The 15,650-nt window shown below is 52.6% G+C and overlaps 6 protein-coding genes across 6 annotated transcripts; 3 read left to right on the top strand and 3 right to left on the bottom strand.

The window, feature by feature from the left end:
- Nucleotides 1-5,056: 5,056 nt before the first annotated feature.
- CC1G_01520 (hypothetical protein) lies at nt 5,057-6,785 on the top strand (the record flags this gene model as incomplete). Its single annotated transcript, XM_001833791.2, has 7 exons — nt 5,057-5,205; nt 5,304-5,811; nt 5,914-6,041; nt 6,120-6,121; nt 6,222-6,225; nt 6,300-6,535; nt 6,617-6,785. 7 exons carry the CDS (start codon nt 5,057-5,059, stop codon nt 6,670-6,672), a joined length of 1,083 nt encoding a protein of 360 aa, XP_001833843.2. The 3' UTR covers nt 6,673-6,785.
- A 912-nt stretch (nt 6,786-7,697) lies between these two features.
- Nucleotides 7,698-9,249, bottom strand: CC1G_01521 (hypothetical protein; the record flags this gene model as incomplete). The annotated part of the gene is made up of 6 exons (XM_001833792.2): nt 7,698-7,762; nt 7,833-8,000; nt 8,059-8,199; nt 8,259-8,414; nt 8,475-8,997; nt 9,049-9,249. 6 exons carry the CDS (start codon nt 9,247-9,249, stop codon nt 7,698-7,700), a joined length of 1,254 nt encoding a protein of 417 aa, XP_001833844.2.
- A 1,564-nt stretch (nt 9,250-10,813) lies between these two features.
- Nucleotides 10,814-11,559, top strand: CC1G_01522 (hypothetical protein; the record flags this gene model as incomplete). Its single annotated transcript, XM_001833793.1, has 4 exons — nt 10,814-11,016; nt 11,070-11,179; nt 11,263-11,370; nt 11,456-11,559. 4 exons carry the CDS (start codon nt 10,814-10,816, stop codon nt 11,557-11,559), a joined length of 525 nt encoding a protein of 174 aa, XP_001833845.1.
- A 134-nt stretch (nt 11,560-11,693) lies between these two features.
- On the bottom strand, nt 11,694-12,297 carry CC1G_01523 (hypothetical protein; the record flags this gene model as incomplete). The annotated part of the gene is made up of 2 exons (XM_001833794.1): nt 11,694-11,970; nt 12,041-12,297. The coding sequence occupies 2 exons, from the start codon at nt 12,295-12,297 to the stop codon at nt 11,694-11,696; spliced, it is 534 nt and encodes a 177-aa protein (XP_001833846.1).
- An 846-nt stretch (nt 12,298-13,143) lies between these two features.
- Nucleotides 13,144-13,998, top strand: CC1G_01524 (peptide methionine sulfoxide reductase; the record flags this gene model as incomplete). Its single annotated transcript, XM_001833795.2, has 4 exons — nt 13,144-13,225; nt 13,282-13,527; nt 13,578-13,640; nt 13,700-13,998. The coding sequence occupies 4 exons, from the start codon at nt 13,144-13,146 to the stop codon at nt 13,918-13,920; spliced, it is 612 nt and encodes a 203-aa protein (XP_001833847.1). The 3' UTR covers nt 13,921-13,998.
- Nucleotides 13,999-14,039: 41 nt separating this feature from the next.
- CC1G_01525 (TAL1) lies at nt 14,040-15,462 on the bottom strand (the record flags this gene model as incomplete). The annotated part of the gene is made up of 2 exons (XM_001833796.2): nt 14,985-15,462; nt 14,040-14,924 (listed from the first exon to the last, which is right to left on the bottom strand). Exons 1-2 carry the CDS (start codon nt 15,267-15,269, stop codon nt 14,040-14,042), a joined length of 1,170 nt encoding a protein of 389 aa, XP_001833848.1. The 5' UTR covers nt 15,270-15,462.
- Between the last annotated feature and the right edge of the window lie 188 nt (nt 15,463-15,650).

The raw sequence follows: 15,650 nt of genomic DNA on the forward strand, positions 1-15,650 counted from the left end.
AGAACCAATCCAGTCCAAAATCCAGCGCCTCTGCATGCACTAACCCCATCCAGGGTGCGCACGCATATACCCACCGACACCCCCACCGTCATCCGTCCAATCTCACCACCGTCATCTAGTCATCCTATCACCAAGACGCTGGATCTACGCGCAGATCTCATCATCCAACGGAACCAGTCCTAGTCCAGCCACACCAAGTCGAGCCCACTCTCGCCCCTCCACCGTCAACCAATAGGAAAGCAGCGTTTTGCGCCGCGGGGGAAGACGACCCAGGCTCGAAGGTGCCCAAGATGATACCCGGTTTCGCGGTAGTGAGAGGAGCGATGGCGCCCGGGTTTGGTAGTACGAGGAGGAGACGGGGGGCAGAAGAGCAGATGGGGGACGGGAATACGAGGGGAAGAAAAGGTAGACCAAAGAGACAGAAAAACGAGAAATAATCGAAAACGCGACCGCCCTCCGCCGAATCCAAATCCAAAACGCCCTCCCGAACCATCCCCACCACCAAAACCCCCAATCCAATCCAACCAAAACAAAAACGCCCCCAAACCACAAAAAAACCAAAAGTACTCACCCCTCAGGCGACATATGCCTCATCGCATACAACAACAACTCGGCTTTCTCATTATTCGATAAACAAGAGGCGATATCGCGTACTGAGGCGTCGAGGATATTGGGGTTGAAAACTTCTGGCGAGGGGCCACCGCTGCTGCTTGGCATCTTGGGAGAATTTTCGAGTTCGTATGAGCAGGTGTTGAGATTTCGTTTTTCGCAGTAGGGGCTGTTTCCAGTCGGGTGGTTGTGTTTCAGAGTTTCGGTGAAGGTGCTCGAGTTTTGGTGTCTGTCGTTTAGATCGGCGCTGTGGTTGCCCTACTGGGCGTTGTTATGCGTTATGCGCGTGCGCGTCTCTCCAGTCGAATCGTCGCAGCTCCAAACGTCCAATAACCGAAATCTCCTCGTCGTCGTCAGTGGAATATATATCTCCAAAGACCTAGAACCAGGCGTATAGCGTATAGCGTAGGCCGTTCTTGATGATTTCCCGTAACGTCCTGATCCTCGAATCCAAGCGCGAATCGGTATCCTGGTTTCGCTTGATGGATGTAGCCTTCTGTAGCCGTAACCGTATTCGCGATGTAGCGGCCGTGGTCGTACTTGTGAAGAACCTGGTTGTAGGTGTGATGTAGCCGTGTTGCTGATGCCGTATCCGTTTTGCGACGTAAATCCAGTAGTGGTGGTTGCGACGTAAATCAAGCAGTAGTGGTTGCGACGTTGCGATGCTGTTGAGACGCTTCGTAGCTCTGTACGTGTGCTCTGCTATGCTTCCCCGCGTCGCCGAGTTCTGGTCTCGAGTCTGGAACCTACAGAACGCGCGCACACGCGAGAGTGATCAGCACTCCAGAAACGAAGACGAAGACGAAGAGTAAACGACGGGAAACGAAAGCTTGAAGCGGTTCAAGAATATTTAGTAGGGGAGAACTGAAGAAGTAATATCCCGGTAGTAGGAAAGATGAAGAAGTAATAGCGTGGTAGTAGGTAGGAGAACTGAAGAAGTAATAACACAGCGGTATCAAAAAAACACTTGAAGTAGAAGCGCCGAAGCGACTCGGAGGAAGGTAGCTCCCAAACGGGTATCGGGAGAAGAAACACCTCGGAATTTAGAGAATGGGATGGGGTAAACCAGAACCAAAACCAAGGGCCCGAACCAGAACCAAAACCAAAACCAAGGGAAAGGGACCGTCCGAACACACGAACACCTAAGCACCCACGAACGCGCGAAGGGATACACGGAAGAAGAGCGAGCGATCCAGCCACCGAACGAGCAAGCGCCGGATGATCCAGGATCTAGCCACCAAAAAGCGAACGGACGGAACCAACCAACCAGCCCTAGGAACGAGCAGCTGAAAACAACAACCACGTCGCCAAAGAAGTAAAGACAAGACAAGAAAGGATCGATAGCCAGCAGTAAGCAAATGCCTCAAGTTCACTTCGCAAAACCTCCGCACGGGATAAACGGAGAAACAAGGGGGAAAAAAGAGCTAAACGGCAAAGTGCGAGAACAGACAAGAAAACGAGGGCAAAGGATGGAAAAAGGAAATTTGCGATCCGATTACGGGTCGTGGTGGAATGAGGAAGGAGGGGCGGCAGGAGGGGTGGAAAGGTGGACAAGAAACGAGGGGATGTGTTTATGCAACCCTATACGTTCGTGCCTCCCAGTGTGACGAAGACACTGCCCAAAACAAGAACAAGAACAAGACCACCAAAAAAACCCCAACACAAAAAAGCCCAAAAAATCGAAGAAAAGAAATAACACCGCGGGGGTACTCACCCTACTCCCAACAAAATCTATTTATCCAGGTAGATCTCTATCCTGCCTTCAAGACTCTCGAGTGTCGAGTGTCGAGTCTAGTCTCTTCGCTCCTCCTACGATGCACCGAGAGTATCCTTCAACTATTCTTCTTCTTTCTCCTTTGAATGCCCCCGGTCCCGTCCACCGGACTGATGTGTACGTAGATCCTTGTTGAAAGAGACGTCCGTGCGCGCGGAGACGTGGTATGTATAACCTCCTCGTTCCAAAGGCACCGAGGGACCGAGAGGTTGGGGCGAGTTGCCAGTCGTCTGTAGAGTAACCCGTTTGCTTGTGCGTGTGCCTGCGGGGGCTGGCCGTTTGTCGAGAGTAAGGCGGGGTGATGTGAGGTCGAGCGAGGTAGTAATTGTGGATGTGGTGAGAGTCGCAGCCCTGTACTGTGTGTAGGTAGACCCAAGCAGTCGGCCCGCGTCTCTAACTCTCTGGCTGGCAGCCTGCGAGAAAAAGAAGCTGTCGAGTGGTGTAATAGAGGATGGTGGTGGTCCAGACCAGCCTTGGTGTTACGCCTTGCTGCACGTATCTCCTTGGCCTTATCACAACGACCGAAACGCTGTAAGAAAGAACAAGATTAGAAAAAAGTCCAGCGTATCCAAACTCGGGTCTTGTGTACCTAGTAGACGGACGGACGTGCCTAGCTTCAAAGTCTGTCCCCCAATCCTGAAGCGATGCGTTGTCCAAGTCCAAACGAGAGCTTGAAACCGTTGTCGAGGATGAAACGTTGTTAACCAGTCTGTCGATCCCGCTACTCGCTTCCCCCTCGGGTTCCTAGCTATTTCTCTTCCTATTCGCCTCTCCCTATTCGCCTACTCCTGTTCGTTCCTGTAGTTCGCCTCCGCGTTCCTGTCCCTGGAACAGTGACCAACAATCCCTACAGACAAGAGATGTTGTCGAAGTTTTGTCGAAGCGTCGTCCAAGTACGGATGAACGTCGAAAGCGTCGTCGAAGAACGGATGAACGAGTGCGAAGAATGGACGACTCGAATGAATGAATGAACGTGCAGCTACGCGAGTCCGGTGACGACACGCAGAACGCAAAAGTGATGATGGTAACGAACCAAGCCGTTCAGGGCACACACACTCCTCAGCTCAGTGCAAGTGAGGCTGGCCAATGACAATGCTGCACACAAAATCCGTCGCCGCGCCGCACCATCACTCACTCCCATCAAATCCCCATCAAATCGTTCCCGCGCACCTTCCATCAACCTTCCATCGTGAATCCTCTCTCCTCCTGCTCAATTGCCAAGCGAATCTATCCACTGCTCTTCGACACCCCATGGGAGTCTCAGAACTGTTTGGAGTCCCATCCGAGCGTGCCGCGACGCTGCCGTCAGACCCAACGACAGCTGTCCAATGTCAATCCACGAACGCGTTCCAGCCCACGTTCTCGTCCGACCTAGTGCCCTGACTTCACTGATACCTCGAGTCTATTTTTGATGCTGGATGCCCTTTCCTGTCATTGGATGGGAAACATGAGGAGGAGGAGGGTGAGTCATGCTTCACGTGGAAGGGGATCTCAGATCTTCAGTGAAGGGACGAGATAAGATTAGATGAGTTCTGCAGATGCGATGGACGAATCGGAGGACGGGATTGGCTGTACGGGTCAGTACCGCCTGAGGCCGGTGGGCGCTTGTTTCGCCTTTCGAGCGGCGAGCGCTGATCATGTCGTCTAATGCGCGGGCCTTTAGCGAGTGTGTGGAAGTTGGGAGATAAAGCATGACTGTGAGGAAAGTCCGTTGTATGTCTGTGCGCTCACGAAGCAAGCTGCTACGAAGTTGGAGTTGGGATTCACAGGCGCTAGGACTCCCAAGACATCACGCAGTGAGGTAAGGTAAGCAAGTATGGGTATGGGTATGAAGATGAGTGGTACGATGGCAATTGTTTTCGCCGAGCCGACCGACTGGTTTCCGGCGGTACGTATCCACCACTGCTGAGCGTTAAATCCTTCTGATCGTTGCATGTCCCTGAACTTCAGTTAACTTCATTAAATCCCTCCGAGTACTAACACTACCAGCGGCCTCCCACCCAGTGTGCACGAGTGACGCGATTGAAAACCGTGAAGCTTAAAATCCTCGGATTGTCCCTCAGGTTGAGTCCAGGCCTTATCACCACGATCCCCACTCCTCGTTGCAGCCTCCTTTACGAACGACACACTACAGAACACTACTACCAACTCGTTCTAGACAAAAGAGGACTAGTAGCTCAGTCCGGACCCTGATAGACTTGGGATAAAGTTAAGATAGAGTTCTCGATTTCTCATGTGTCAGCTCTGAAGGCCTGAGAATTCACGTTACACGTTACAGTTAGAACTTAGATTGGGGGTCTACTGTGAATATGTAGTACTACTGTACACTCATGATAGCCCTGACTACTCGTGATACATCTGAGGGTTCAAACGTCCACTCTGCGCGAGGCGCGTTGATTAAGGCGATGAAAAACGCCTACGAATTCCACCTCAAGACTCGTACAAATTAGCCTTCGGGCTCCGGGACGAACAGTAGTACATAAGTAAATACGCTCCCAACCCACACCGTGCCTGTCACGCCGTCTCACCAAGATAAGGGCAAGGTACGCCAAAGAAAGACAAAACAAGCACTAGTGACACGCGCTCCATAGTGAGAGATTACCAGATCTCTTCTGCTTCAAGGCATTACTCGAAAGTCGAAGAGTGGAAGGTCGACTTGGCAAAACATTCCAGATGTACGACGTACCCACCTACCCATTGGCAATTTTTCCAATGACCATGGGCCGTAGCGCATATATATATTATCTACTTCCGGAAATAGCACTTCTCAGCAAAGCGACTCGATCTGCCACTCGATATTCGAGGGGTGTGCTACTAGTACTGTAACCAGCGTCGCAACTTGAACATGAGCAATGACAACAGCAACCCCTTCGTGCTAAAAGCCAGGACATAGTAGCTATTCAAGATCCCAAAAAACCAGCCTTTCCTCGATCCACAGCGACCCAAAGTCGTTCAATCCACCACAAACGAACGCCCAAACCCTAAAGCAAAAGAAGCGCCCAGAGTTCCAAAATCCGCGCACTCCGACTGGCCCAAGCCCCCACCTGCCTCTTATAGAAATTCGAGCCCACGAAGGCAATTCTCCCGGAAGGACCCGTGATCGCGTCCCTTCGTCCGCCACGCAAAACCGTCCCTCGTCAACGTCGTTCCCCTCGCTCTCCAAAAGCCCTTCGTCGTCGTCGTGCGTACCCTCAGCCCAACGTTCACCCAAGCCTACGCAAAGACTTACTGACGAAAACCTTTCGTTGTTGTTCCTGCTAATAGAAAGACCAGAAAAGCAAGCAACCATGAGCGGCCTCGCATCGTTCTTCTCCTCCCTCGTTTCGTCCAGCACCAGCGCCCCGGTCGTCCACAACGACTCTGACAAGGAGGTCGACGCTGAGGTTGAGGTTGTCGAGCAGGAGGAAGAGGAGGAGGAGCCTGAGGATGTACGTCGTCTTCCCGTCCCAAATTGTTTTACGTTGTCGCCTTTTCCGCCTCGCCATTCCGTTCCCTCTTCCTCCCTCAACTAACATTCAATACCCGTACAGGTCCACCCTGCCATCCGCGAAGAGTGCAAGGAACAAAAATGTGCTCAGCTGGCCAAGCATTTTGAGGCGTGCCAGGAGAAGGTGAACGCTGGTGAGGGTTTCAAGGGCGAGGACTGTGTTGAGGAGATGTACGTTTTACTCCTGTTTTGCTTTTTGCTTCATTACACGTTGACTGACTGACTGTCCGACTACCTACTACTCTCTAGGTGTACGTACCCATTATGATGGTGTTTACCCGAAGCCTCGTGTCTCACTGACCTGCCTTGACCGGTTACCCCTTCGTCCGTTGGGTTGATTTCGGGTTATAGTCCAGTACGTTTCTTAATGGTCTTCGTTTGTCGTAACCAGAATGCTAATCCTCGCTCGCAGCATGATGCACTGCATAGATGTATGTCAACGTTCCCTTCCTCGATGTACCCCATCGCCTGCTCCTCTATTCCGGCCCGCCTTCCTTCCTTTTCCTCCTATCCAGCCCTCCTTTTCCCGCCCTTCCCTCGCCCTACCTCGAACCCTGTACTGACCCACCCCTTCCCTACAGGAATGCGCCGCCCCCAAGCTCTTCGCCAAGCTCCGCTAAACAGCCCTCCACCACGGGCCTCTCTGGGAGCTCCTCGGTTCTTTCGTACGTCCTTCCTCTTTCCTTCGCTCCTCTGACGCATCCCTTCTAATCTCTACCCCTTGTTGCATACATATCCTTATGTAGGTAGAACATTGGACCAACCTCTCGCGCGTACACTCTACACCCGGCCCGACATCTAGGCTACAACCCACTACTTACACCTAGTCGTTTGCTTGTGTGGATGTATGCACACCCCCCTCTCTAATTAGAAGAAACCTGGTTTTTTTAATTATACATCTTTTTTCTTTCGTTCTTTCCTTGTTTTCCCCTTTCGTGCTCTGCGTGTGCTCAGTGATCTCCGACTTCCGGGCAGCCTCATCCTCCTGCATACCACCGGTACCCCCAACCTCCCTCCCACCCTGGTGCCCATGTTCGATACGGAGGATGGAGATAGGGACGACAAATCGGAGATGGCCTCAGTTGAGTTGCACATATAATCAGGAGGGTGTACGCCTCAACGGTACCGTTACCACCGACCTCCCAAGTCCCTCTGGTAGGTATCATACGTACATGTGGCTGTCTGGGTCAGAGTCGATACTACCAGAGGAGTCAGTGTCTGTGTCGAAGCATCATGCATCAACCACCATGTTCCAATCGTCGTCTTCGCCACGCACACCGAGGTACGACCCGCTGAGGAACGGCAGGTTTCGAAGGAGGGGGGTGGGACGTTGAGGGGGAGATTGGGGTGTCCTTACTATAGCTAGCCGTTGACTTGGACCTCGGTTCTGAGAGGTGTCGAGCAGGAGGACTGCATCGGGAGACGGGTGGTGCCATTGCATCAATCCGAGTCGAGATCTGGAGAATTCTCCCCAGGGAAACTCGATCTTCTGAATTCTGGGGGCCATTGAGGGTCTTCGCGATTTGTGGGCGTTCTAGCGTGTAGAGAGGGAACAGTCACGCGGTGTAGCTATAGTCTTATGCAGTTCCTTGGTAGGATATAGCAGAAAATAAATCAATGAAGAGGTTTGTACATTCCGTTCCATACTAGGGTTCATTACATGCAATGTATCCATCCATCCAAGGGTTCGTACGTACACTAAACCTCGTACAAGGTCATACACAAAGTATTACACCGACGAGTCATTACACTGTGACGTTCCACGTGGGGTATCGATATCGGTGGAGGAAACAGCAAGGGTATAAGTAGATGAGGAATTAATAATAGTTAATCCTGAGTGAAGCGGTTGAACCATCCGACGATGCTGTTAGCGGAGGTGTTCTTGGCCCAGGCTACAGAGAAGAGACGTCAGCCACGATACTCCAGGAAAGGTCAAAGATAACGAAGGCATAGAAGACGTACCGGCATTCTCGTCCTCCAAATCAGCACGAGTAGCAAAGCCGTGCTCGGTACCAGAGAAGACTTGCAAGTGGTGCATGGCGCTGATATCGGAGAGGATTTCCATCATGCGGTTGCGCGAGCTGGTGGGGAAGGTCATGTCGGTTTCGGCGCAGGATGCGAAGAGGGGTTCTATGAAGGGTAGGGGTTAGGTATGAGAAGAACACAGGAGCATTGTCTTGCGACTTACGAGTAACGTTGTAGAAGTGCCCCTCGGTCAACATCGCAGGTTGGGCAAAGGCGGAAGCCAAGATGTCGGGTGTAGCAGCGGCTTCGAGGGCGTAGGGGGCACCGAAGCAGTAGCCCACGGCGACGTATTTGGTGTCGTTGGCTACAAGCAAATCGAAGTAAGCCTTTGAACTACGAAATGTCAGGTGACATAGGGCGTACGGAAGATAGCTCGAACGGCAGCGTTCCAAGCTGGGACATATGGGTCAGCACGGTCCTTAGCCCAGTAGACCCAATCCTCGATCTCCTGAGGGGTGGTGAGGTTCTGATTCTGCGCGGGGTCACCGAAGAAGTAATCCAGTCCAAGGACGTAGTATCCTATCAAAATGTCCACATCAGATACAACTCAGATACACGTTGAAATGGATTGAAACTCACCCTGGTCAGCGAACCAATCCTGGAGGATAAAGTTGTTGGGGAAGAACGCGCTATACACGTCCGAGTAGAAGAGCAACACCTTCCGGGGGCCGGTGGGGGGCGGACCAGACGGCCTAGCATAGTACGTATGCACGCCGGCGATGGTGACGTTCCACCCCTTGGCCATACCCTCGTACTCGGTGCCCTCGAGGCAGTCCTTGTCCACGGTGGAGGCGAGGACGGGGTCGTTCGGGTCGTGCGGCTGGTGGTCGTGCCCGTGGTGCCCGTGCCCGTGTCCACCGTGGCCTCCTCCACCGCCGCCGTGTTGACGGACTTCGAGGAGGTTCTCGATTGAGAGAGGGCGGATGTCGGGGATTGAGGCGGAGAGGGAGGAGAGAGGGGAGGAGAAGGCCAGGAGGGCGACGAAGAGTTTTGTGAATGTGAGTTTGGCCATTGTGGAATACGGTGAGAGAGGAAGAGGGAGAGGAAGAGGAGGAGAAGAGGGAACTGGAGGAGTAGGAGGAGTAGGAAGTCCGAGAGAGACCTGGGGAATAACTCAACGAGTTCGAGTCGTATTTAAACGCGCCAAACACACAGTTACGCGCGCCGCGCGCGTCTCGTCGGCCTCCCCACTCCACATTGAAGGTACACAGGCGTACACTGACACCCACCGTTCCTGGGCCTCCATCAACGGCACATTGCGTTTTACGGCAGCGCGCGTTGGGTGGGTGCGGAGTTCCAGACCAACCTTGGTCCTTGGACCAAGCGCCGCCAACCGCCTGCAGCCAGCCGACATGCTGCTCTTGGTTCTCAGCAGTCTCAGCACTGCAGTCCCAGCGCCAAGGGCTACATATCGTCTCGCTTAGAGAGAATTTAAAAATAGACGTGGAAGTGTGCGACGCTCGGGTGGATGTGTGGGCTCCTTTTTGAGACTAGCTCGCGATGCCCAGACTCCACATATCCGTCGGTCGGGTACATACTACTATTTGCTAGCCCACATAACTTATAAGTTGAGTCGTGTACCAGTGTGTCGCCAGGATGACCCTTCTTCTCGATACGTTTCCTCCTAAGTACATAACTTCTGGAAATGATCCTACAACTTGAACTTACTAGGCGACGTTTGAAGGATCGAGAGGGTTGAGTTGCTTGATTGCCGGTATATTTGCCGCAGGAGGGGAGGGGGAGGGATCAGTCGGTTTGACAGTTGCGCCACCCTCGCGTACCTTGTAGGTAGGTGGGTAACTTAGGCGAGAAACGACCTGGAGTTGATCGGTTGAGTACGAAGCGCTAAGCGCTTGTGTGCGAAATTCGCGACTGGAGTGGACTGTGGAGGCACGTGCGCGCTTGCTGTCCGGTGCCTAGAGATCAGGATCGCATGCGGTATGTACTTGGCGGAGTAAGTCAATTGAATAGGGTAAGCAAGAGTGATTGACTGTCTTTCTTATCTTCTGCCTGGGTCGCGAGGCTAAGGGCTAAGTATGTACTACTAGTATATGGCGTAGGGTCTCAGGTGCATACAAGATACATATACGTACTCCACCAGCACCTTATAGAAGTCTTCCAGGGTCGAGCCGCTGGGCATTGACATGCCTCCTCGAACTGACTGAAATAAGCACTACCACAGCAAACCCTTCCTCGGTTCACCCTCTGAGCTGTAGAACCTGGCACTACGAAGCAAAGATTGGGAAGTCACCCACCGGACCATTCAACAATCCAGCACGGAGTGCCTATGTATCTCTATGTCCTCACGTCCACCGCTAACACCTCCTTTCGTCTCTTAATTGCTATCGATATGAAAATTCCACAACGAGTGGTCTACGCAAAGTCGTAGACGGTAGGAGCTCGACTTCAAGATCGCGCCACCAATTATCCATATATGTGCATCGGTAAGGCTGGAGCACCGGAGGTGAATATATATGCCTCGCCTTTGCTTTTCTCAACATTGAAGAGATGCTCGACGAGAGGACTACATAACATGGACCGCTTGCCACGAAGTTCCCCTGAAGAGGTAGTTTGCTCGCATTCACTCCTCTGAATACTTGTATCGCCCGTCCACCACTTCTACTCTACAGACCATATATATAGTATATATATAGTACTTACCCAGGACTGGTCACCTTCCCCATTGAATTCACCCCACGAGGCCTCCCCACCACACCTATTTGGATGAGACAAAAATAAGCGCCCGGGCCTTGGCTCAAATTCGAAGGGTTGCGGTAAATGAAATCCGCGGTCTTCGCTTCATGAAGGTAGTACATATTCGAACGCGGGGGGTTGAGGTCCTTCAAGTCCAGCCTTTCTCTCTCACACACCATTTCTGCTATCTAGCCACATTTCACAATAACAATCGTATAATTGTAATGAACCTCCTCGCTTTCCTCTCAACATCACTTCTCCTACTCCCTCTCCACACCCTCGCCTCTCAGAGCGCCCAAGTCCCTATACCTGGTGCAACGCAGGCCGAGAACACTTACGTCTCTCGTATCCACCCATCCGCAGCAGTCTGGAAGAAGTGCATCGACGTGCGCGGAGGGGAGTTGGAATTGCGGACTCCAATTCAGGTGTACGTGTAACGTTGTTCCATCCGGCGCTCTCAATGTTTAACATATATACCAGATACGATTGCAACGGCACTCCCGCGCAAGCATGGGTTTACGACGGTCGTACCTTACACGGGACTCTCCTGAGGGTTTCTGGAACGCCTTACTGCCTCGATGCTGGTGATCGTAAGTCACTTTCTCAGCCTTTGCTCACCTCTCATTTCGGACCAATATTCTACTTACTGACTCCCCTTTAACGATCCGCTCAGCCCCTTTCACCAACGGGAAGAAAGTCCACCTCTGGGAGTGTATTCACGGTATCCCAGCGCAGATCTGGAGGTATGACTACACCGGCCGCTGGTATCTCGGAGACTCTGGTACGTTTCCTTCAGCGTGCTACTCTGAATCGTCGGACTATCGGATGGGAGGGTTGAATCTGATACTTTGGTTTTGTGTATATAGGGTACTGCCTTGACCTTACAGATGGCAAACTTGATAACGGAAACCAACTCCAAATCTGGGAGTGCAATGACGGGCCTAACCAGAAGTGGATTATCGACTTGTGAACAAACTCGGGCTCAGATCCAGAATCGGTTTGGAATGAATTTCGAATTGTACATCCATCTTGTCATTTCATCTTGTATTTCCATCTAGCGTTACTTCATCCGATGTTTAACACGAGCTTTACACACATATCTACTCAGAAGAACGCAATAGGGTTCGTCTCATCACCCGTAATCTCTTGCAACACATCCCAGTGCTCAACAATACACGTCCCCTCAAACCTAAAGTAATCCATAACGGCATACGTGATATCCGGCAGCGTCAACTTGTAGTGCAAAAAGCCGTATCCCTGACCAGCGAATGCGGTTGTGTGCGTAGTCGTAATTGACGGGTCGGAATCGAAGCTTCCCTGGAGGAAGTCGATCGCGGCTTGACGGCCCTGTCCGGAGTAGGGGTTGTGTTGGATGTATTGTCTGGGACCAGGTGCATCGTGGTCAGAATAAGGGAGGGAGGGAGTTGATGACCGTGTAAACGTGCACTCACCCTGGTACCCAACGATCAAACGCGGCCTGGACGTCGTGCTCGACGAGGTAGAGGTGCGCGAAATCGGCGACAGCGGCTTGCTGCATAGCTTGGAGGTGGGGTCCGCTTGCGTTGGGATTGCAGACGGTTGGAGGCCAGTTGCCGTGACCGTGGCCATTGCCATTGCCATTGCCGTTGCCGTTCCCGTTACCGCGCCCTGGCAGGGCAAAGGCAGCAGCGGCGAGCGTAAGGGTCGTGAAAGCAGAGAGCAATCGCATGATGTACCGGAGTGGATCTCTTGGAGGCTCTGGGAGGAAGTCGTATGTAGAAGACGATCAGGTGTCTTAACCGTCCTAGCACCCAACGCGGAGACCTTTTATACCCCTCTTTACATCGCCCACAGCCGTAAACGCGCCCTGAATACCAATATCCAGCGAACCCATCGGAAAGTGGGCTCCAACGAATCAAACGAGGCACAGCTGTAATGACTCCAAAACAAGCATGAAGTGCCATTAACCAGTACCGGCAGAGTTCACCCCGCACAACCCGTGTCAGGAACTTTGCATATAGAGACATATCACTGGCCGAGGGTACAAGCAGATTCTGTAAGAGATGCTGTAATATGGGGTTCCCAGGCAAAGAAACTGCGGTGATGAAGCGCCTCGAGGAAGGCGTGAGGTTATTGTAGTGCGGGGAGCCCATGTAATCGGAGCGCCCGTTGTCAAATGGTTGTAGGTCCAGTTATGGTCCAAAGGTGTCATGCGTCAGGATAAATGAGAGCTTGTGGGTGAGGGGTGCAAGGAACGAGGGGATTGCGTGTTCCTATCGGAAGAATGGTTGCGAAAATCCCGGAAGTCGGATCTCAGACTCGAGGAATACGTTCTGACCCCAAGTTTCTCCCAAGTGTGCGTTCACGAGTCGAGGACAGAGTCGATGCTTGAAACTTGAAAGGAGAGGGAACGCGCTCTGTTTGCCAATGGCTTTGATGCCTAATTCGGCAATTGCCGAGTCGCAACAATGACGCTGGGCTTGGTCATCCACGGCGGCAAGCGCACCACCATGCGTTGTATCAGAATTGCGAATCCAAACGATATATAAACCTCACCAGCCTGATTTTCGAAGCCATGCTAGGCCGCCTGAAGTCTCTTCTCAGTCTCTCTGGCCCCGTCATCGACCCATCCAAATTCCGTGCATCCATGTCGACCGGTATGATTTCTGGAATGCTCAGCGGACAGTCGTACTGATCCAGCCATACCTTTTAGCGTCTGGACAACCTGAAATTGCGACGTTTGCCTCTGGGTGCTTCTGGGGTGTCGAACACATCTTCTTGAAGCACTTCCCTCCCTCTGAGAATAAGGGAATTCTCAAAACCGCTGTCGGTTACACGGGAGGAAAGGAAACTGCTTCGAATCCGGACTACAAGAGCGTTTGCTCGGGGTCAACTGGACATGCTGAAGCTGTCCGGATAGAATTCGACCCCTCTATCGTTTCTTATGACCAGCTCGTTGGTATGTGTCTCTTCTTCCCTCTGTCTTCCAGGACCTGACTGTCCGTGTAGAGTTCTTCTACCGAACGCACGACCCAACGACCCTAAACCGCCAGGGAGCTGATACAGGCACCCGTACGTATCCATCTACCCCGGGTACTCCCTCCGCGCACTGACCACCTCCCCATACGCAGAGTACCGCTCCGCCATCTTCACACATTCGCAAACGCAAGAGGAGATTGCGAAACGCGTGACGGAGGAAGTCCAGCAGAAGCACTTTACGCCGATAGGGAAGAAGATCGTCACCGAGATTCTCCCCGCGGGCAAGTGGTGGGATGCGGAGGATTACCACCAGCTCTACCTCTTCAAGAACCCGAGCGGCTATCAGTGCCCAACCCACCGACTGCATTGGTGACCACCATCCTAATCGTTGTATGTATATTAGTGTATTATTAGTTCATTTTTCGGGGAATCCAACTATCCAAAAGGAAAAGACGTCATTAAGCTAACGAACTGCGATTATACAGGAATGATTTATCTTCGCAGAGCAGCTAGGACCTTGTCTCGCACGATATCCTCCAACTTGACCGCGTCCGCACTGAACTTTTCCAGTCCCTCAGAAACTTTGTCCAAGACAATCCTCTCGGTTTTGCTGTTCTTCAACGTGCTCTCGTAAAGGCTGGTCGTCGATCCCAGGCGCGCCTCGAAATATATGGGTTCCGTATCTTCATCGACCTCCGTTTCTTGTGATCGCATCTTCGGCACCGTCGGGGATTTGGCAGGGAAGGTCCACGACCTCAATCCAGCGAGCAGCTCCGGAGGGATAGTGACGAGGTCCGCAGCCAGGAAAGTCCCCCGCTTCCAGCCCTTCATCGAATCGGGTACCACCTCAAACGCCTCGTCCGGTCGTCCCAAACCAGCCGCCATCGCCAACACTTCTTCAGGCTTCCTGAACCCAGCTGCCATCACCTCCGTCTTCCCCTTGTACCCATACCTTGCATAGGCGCGTTGGATCGAAGAAACGAGCGCCATACCCGGGTGAGGGTCGCGTTCGGTCAGAGAGAAGCCCTGTGCATCCCACCAGTCCTTCACTCGACCGACGAAAGGAGAGATCACGCTGAGGCCCGCCTGGGCACACGCGAGAGCCTGAGCACGGCCAAAGATGAGTGTGATATTGGTGTATATCGGTTCTGAGCCGTCCGTTGGGTGTTCGAGGGTATGAGCAGCCGAGATGCCTTCTGGCGTTCCGGGGATTTTGACGAGGATCCGAGAGCGGGGGATGGAGTTCTCCTCGAAGAGGGAGATGATGGTGCGGGCTTGGGAGAGGATGGCGGGGATCGAGTAGCCCGTTCGTGGGTCGACGGAAGCGGAGACGCGGCCTGGGATGATAGACAATATCTGCACGCCTACAAGGACGAGCTACGTTTTGTCTCGGTATTAGCCACAGAGTGTGCAACTGAAAATTTGATTCAGACGTACCAGTTTGAGCAATGCCAGCGTAGTCCTCTCTTCCTCGTTCAGGTCTCCGCCTTTCTTGACCGAGTAATCCACAGCTTCGTCAATGAGATGCGCATATTCAGGTTTGCTGACCGCAGCGAGAACGAGAGAAGGGTTGGAGGTCGCGTCGAGAGGATCGAATTCAGCGATTCGGTTGTATTCCGCTCCATCGGAGGCAATGAGAATGCCGGATCGCCGAACGTAATCGAGACCAGTAGTTATCGAGTCTGGGGCATTGTTCAAGGACGGTGTGAGGAGAGCGGGCATCGTTGCAGTGTTGCCTGGAAGTCAATACGTGTAGCAGTGGAAGATTCGGAAATGGACTATGTATATCCTTAGGGAACGAAAATCAACGGCTGGGGTAACGGAATATGACCAATCGAATGAGGTGGCGTGACGGAAGACCGCTGTTCTGATCAAGCAGGCGAGTCACGGCGCGTGGAGCAGGACAAAGTTTGAGGGGAAGAGGTTATACTAAAGTGAAAAGCGGGCGAAAGGAGATCTTATATACTAAGCTTACACTCCGATGCACGTTTCTCTCCCTCGCAATCTGATCGACATTCTGTGATGTCTGGGGTTATGGAACCCTATCCGATATCTACCGTTAGGAGGTGACCAGTCACGCAAGGGAAGGTCTGCTTCCAGCCC

Source organism: Coprinopsis cinerea, assembly GCF_000182895.1.
Source record: "Coprinopsis cinerea okayama7#130 chromosome 10 map unlocalized cont3.10, whole genome shotgun sequence".
Lineage (NCBI taxonomy): Eukaryota > Fungi > Basidiomycota > Agaricomycetes > Agaricales > Psathyrellaceae > Coprinopsis > Coprinopsis cinerea.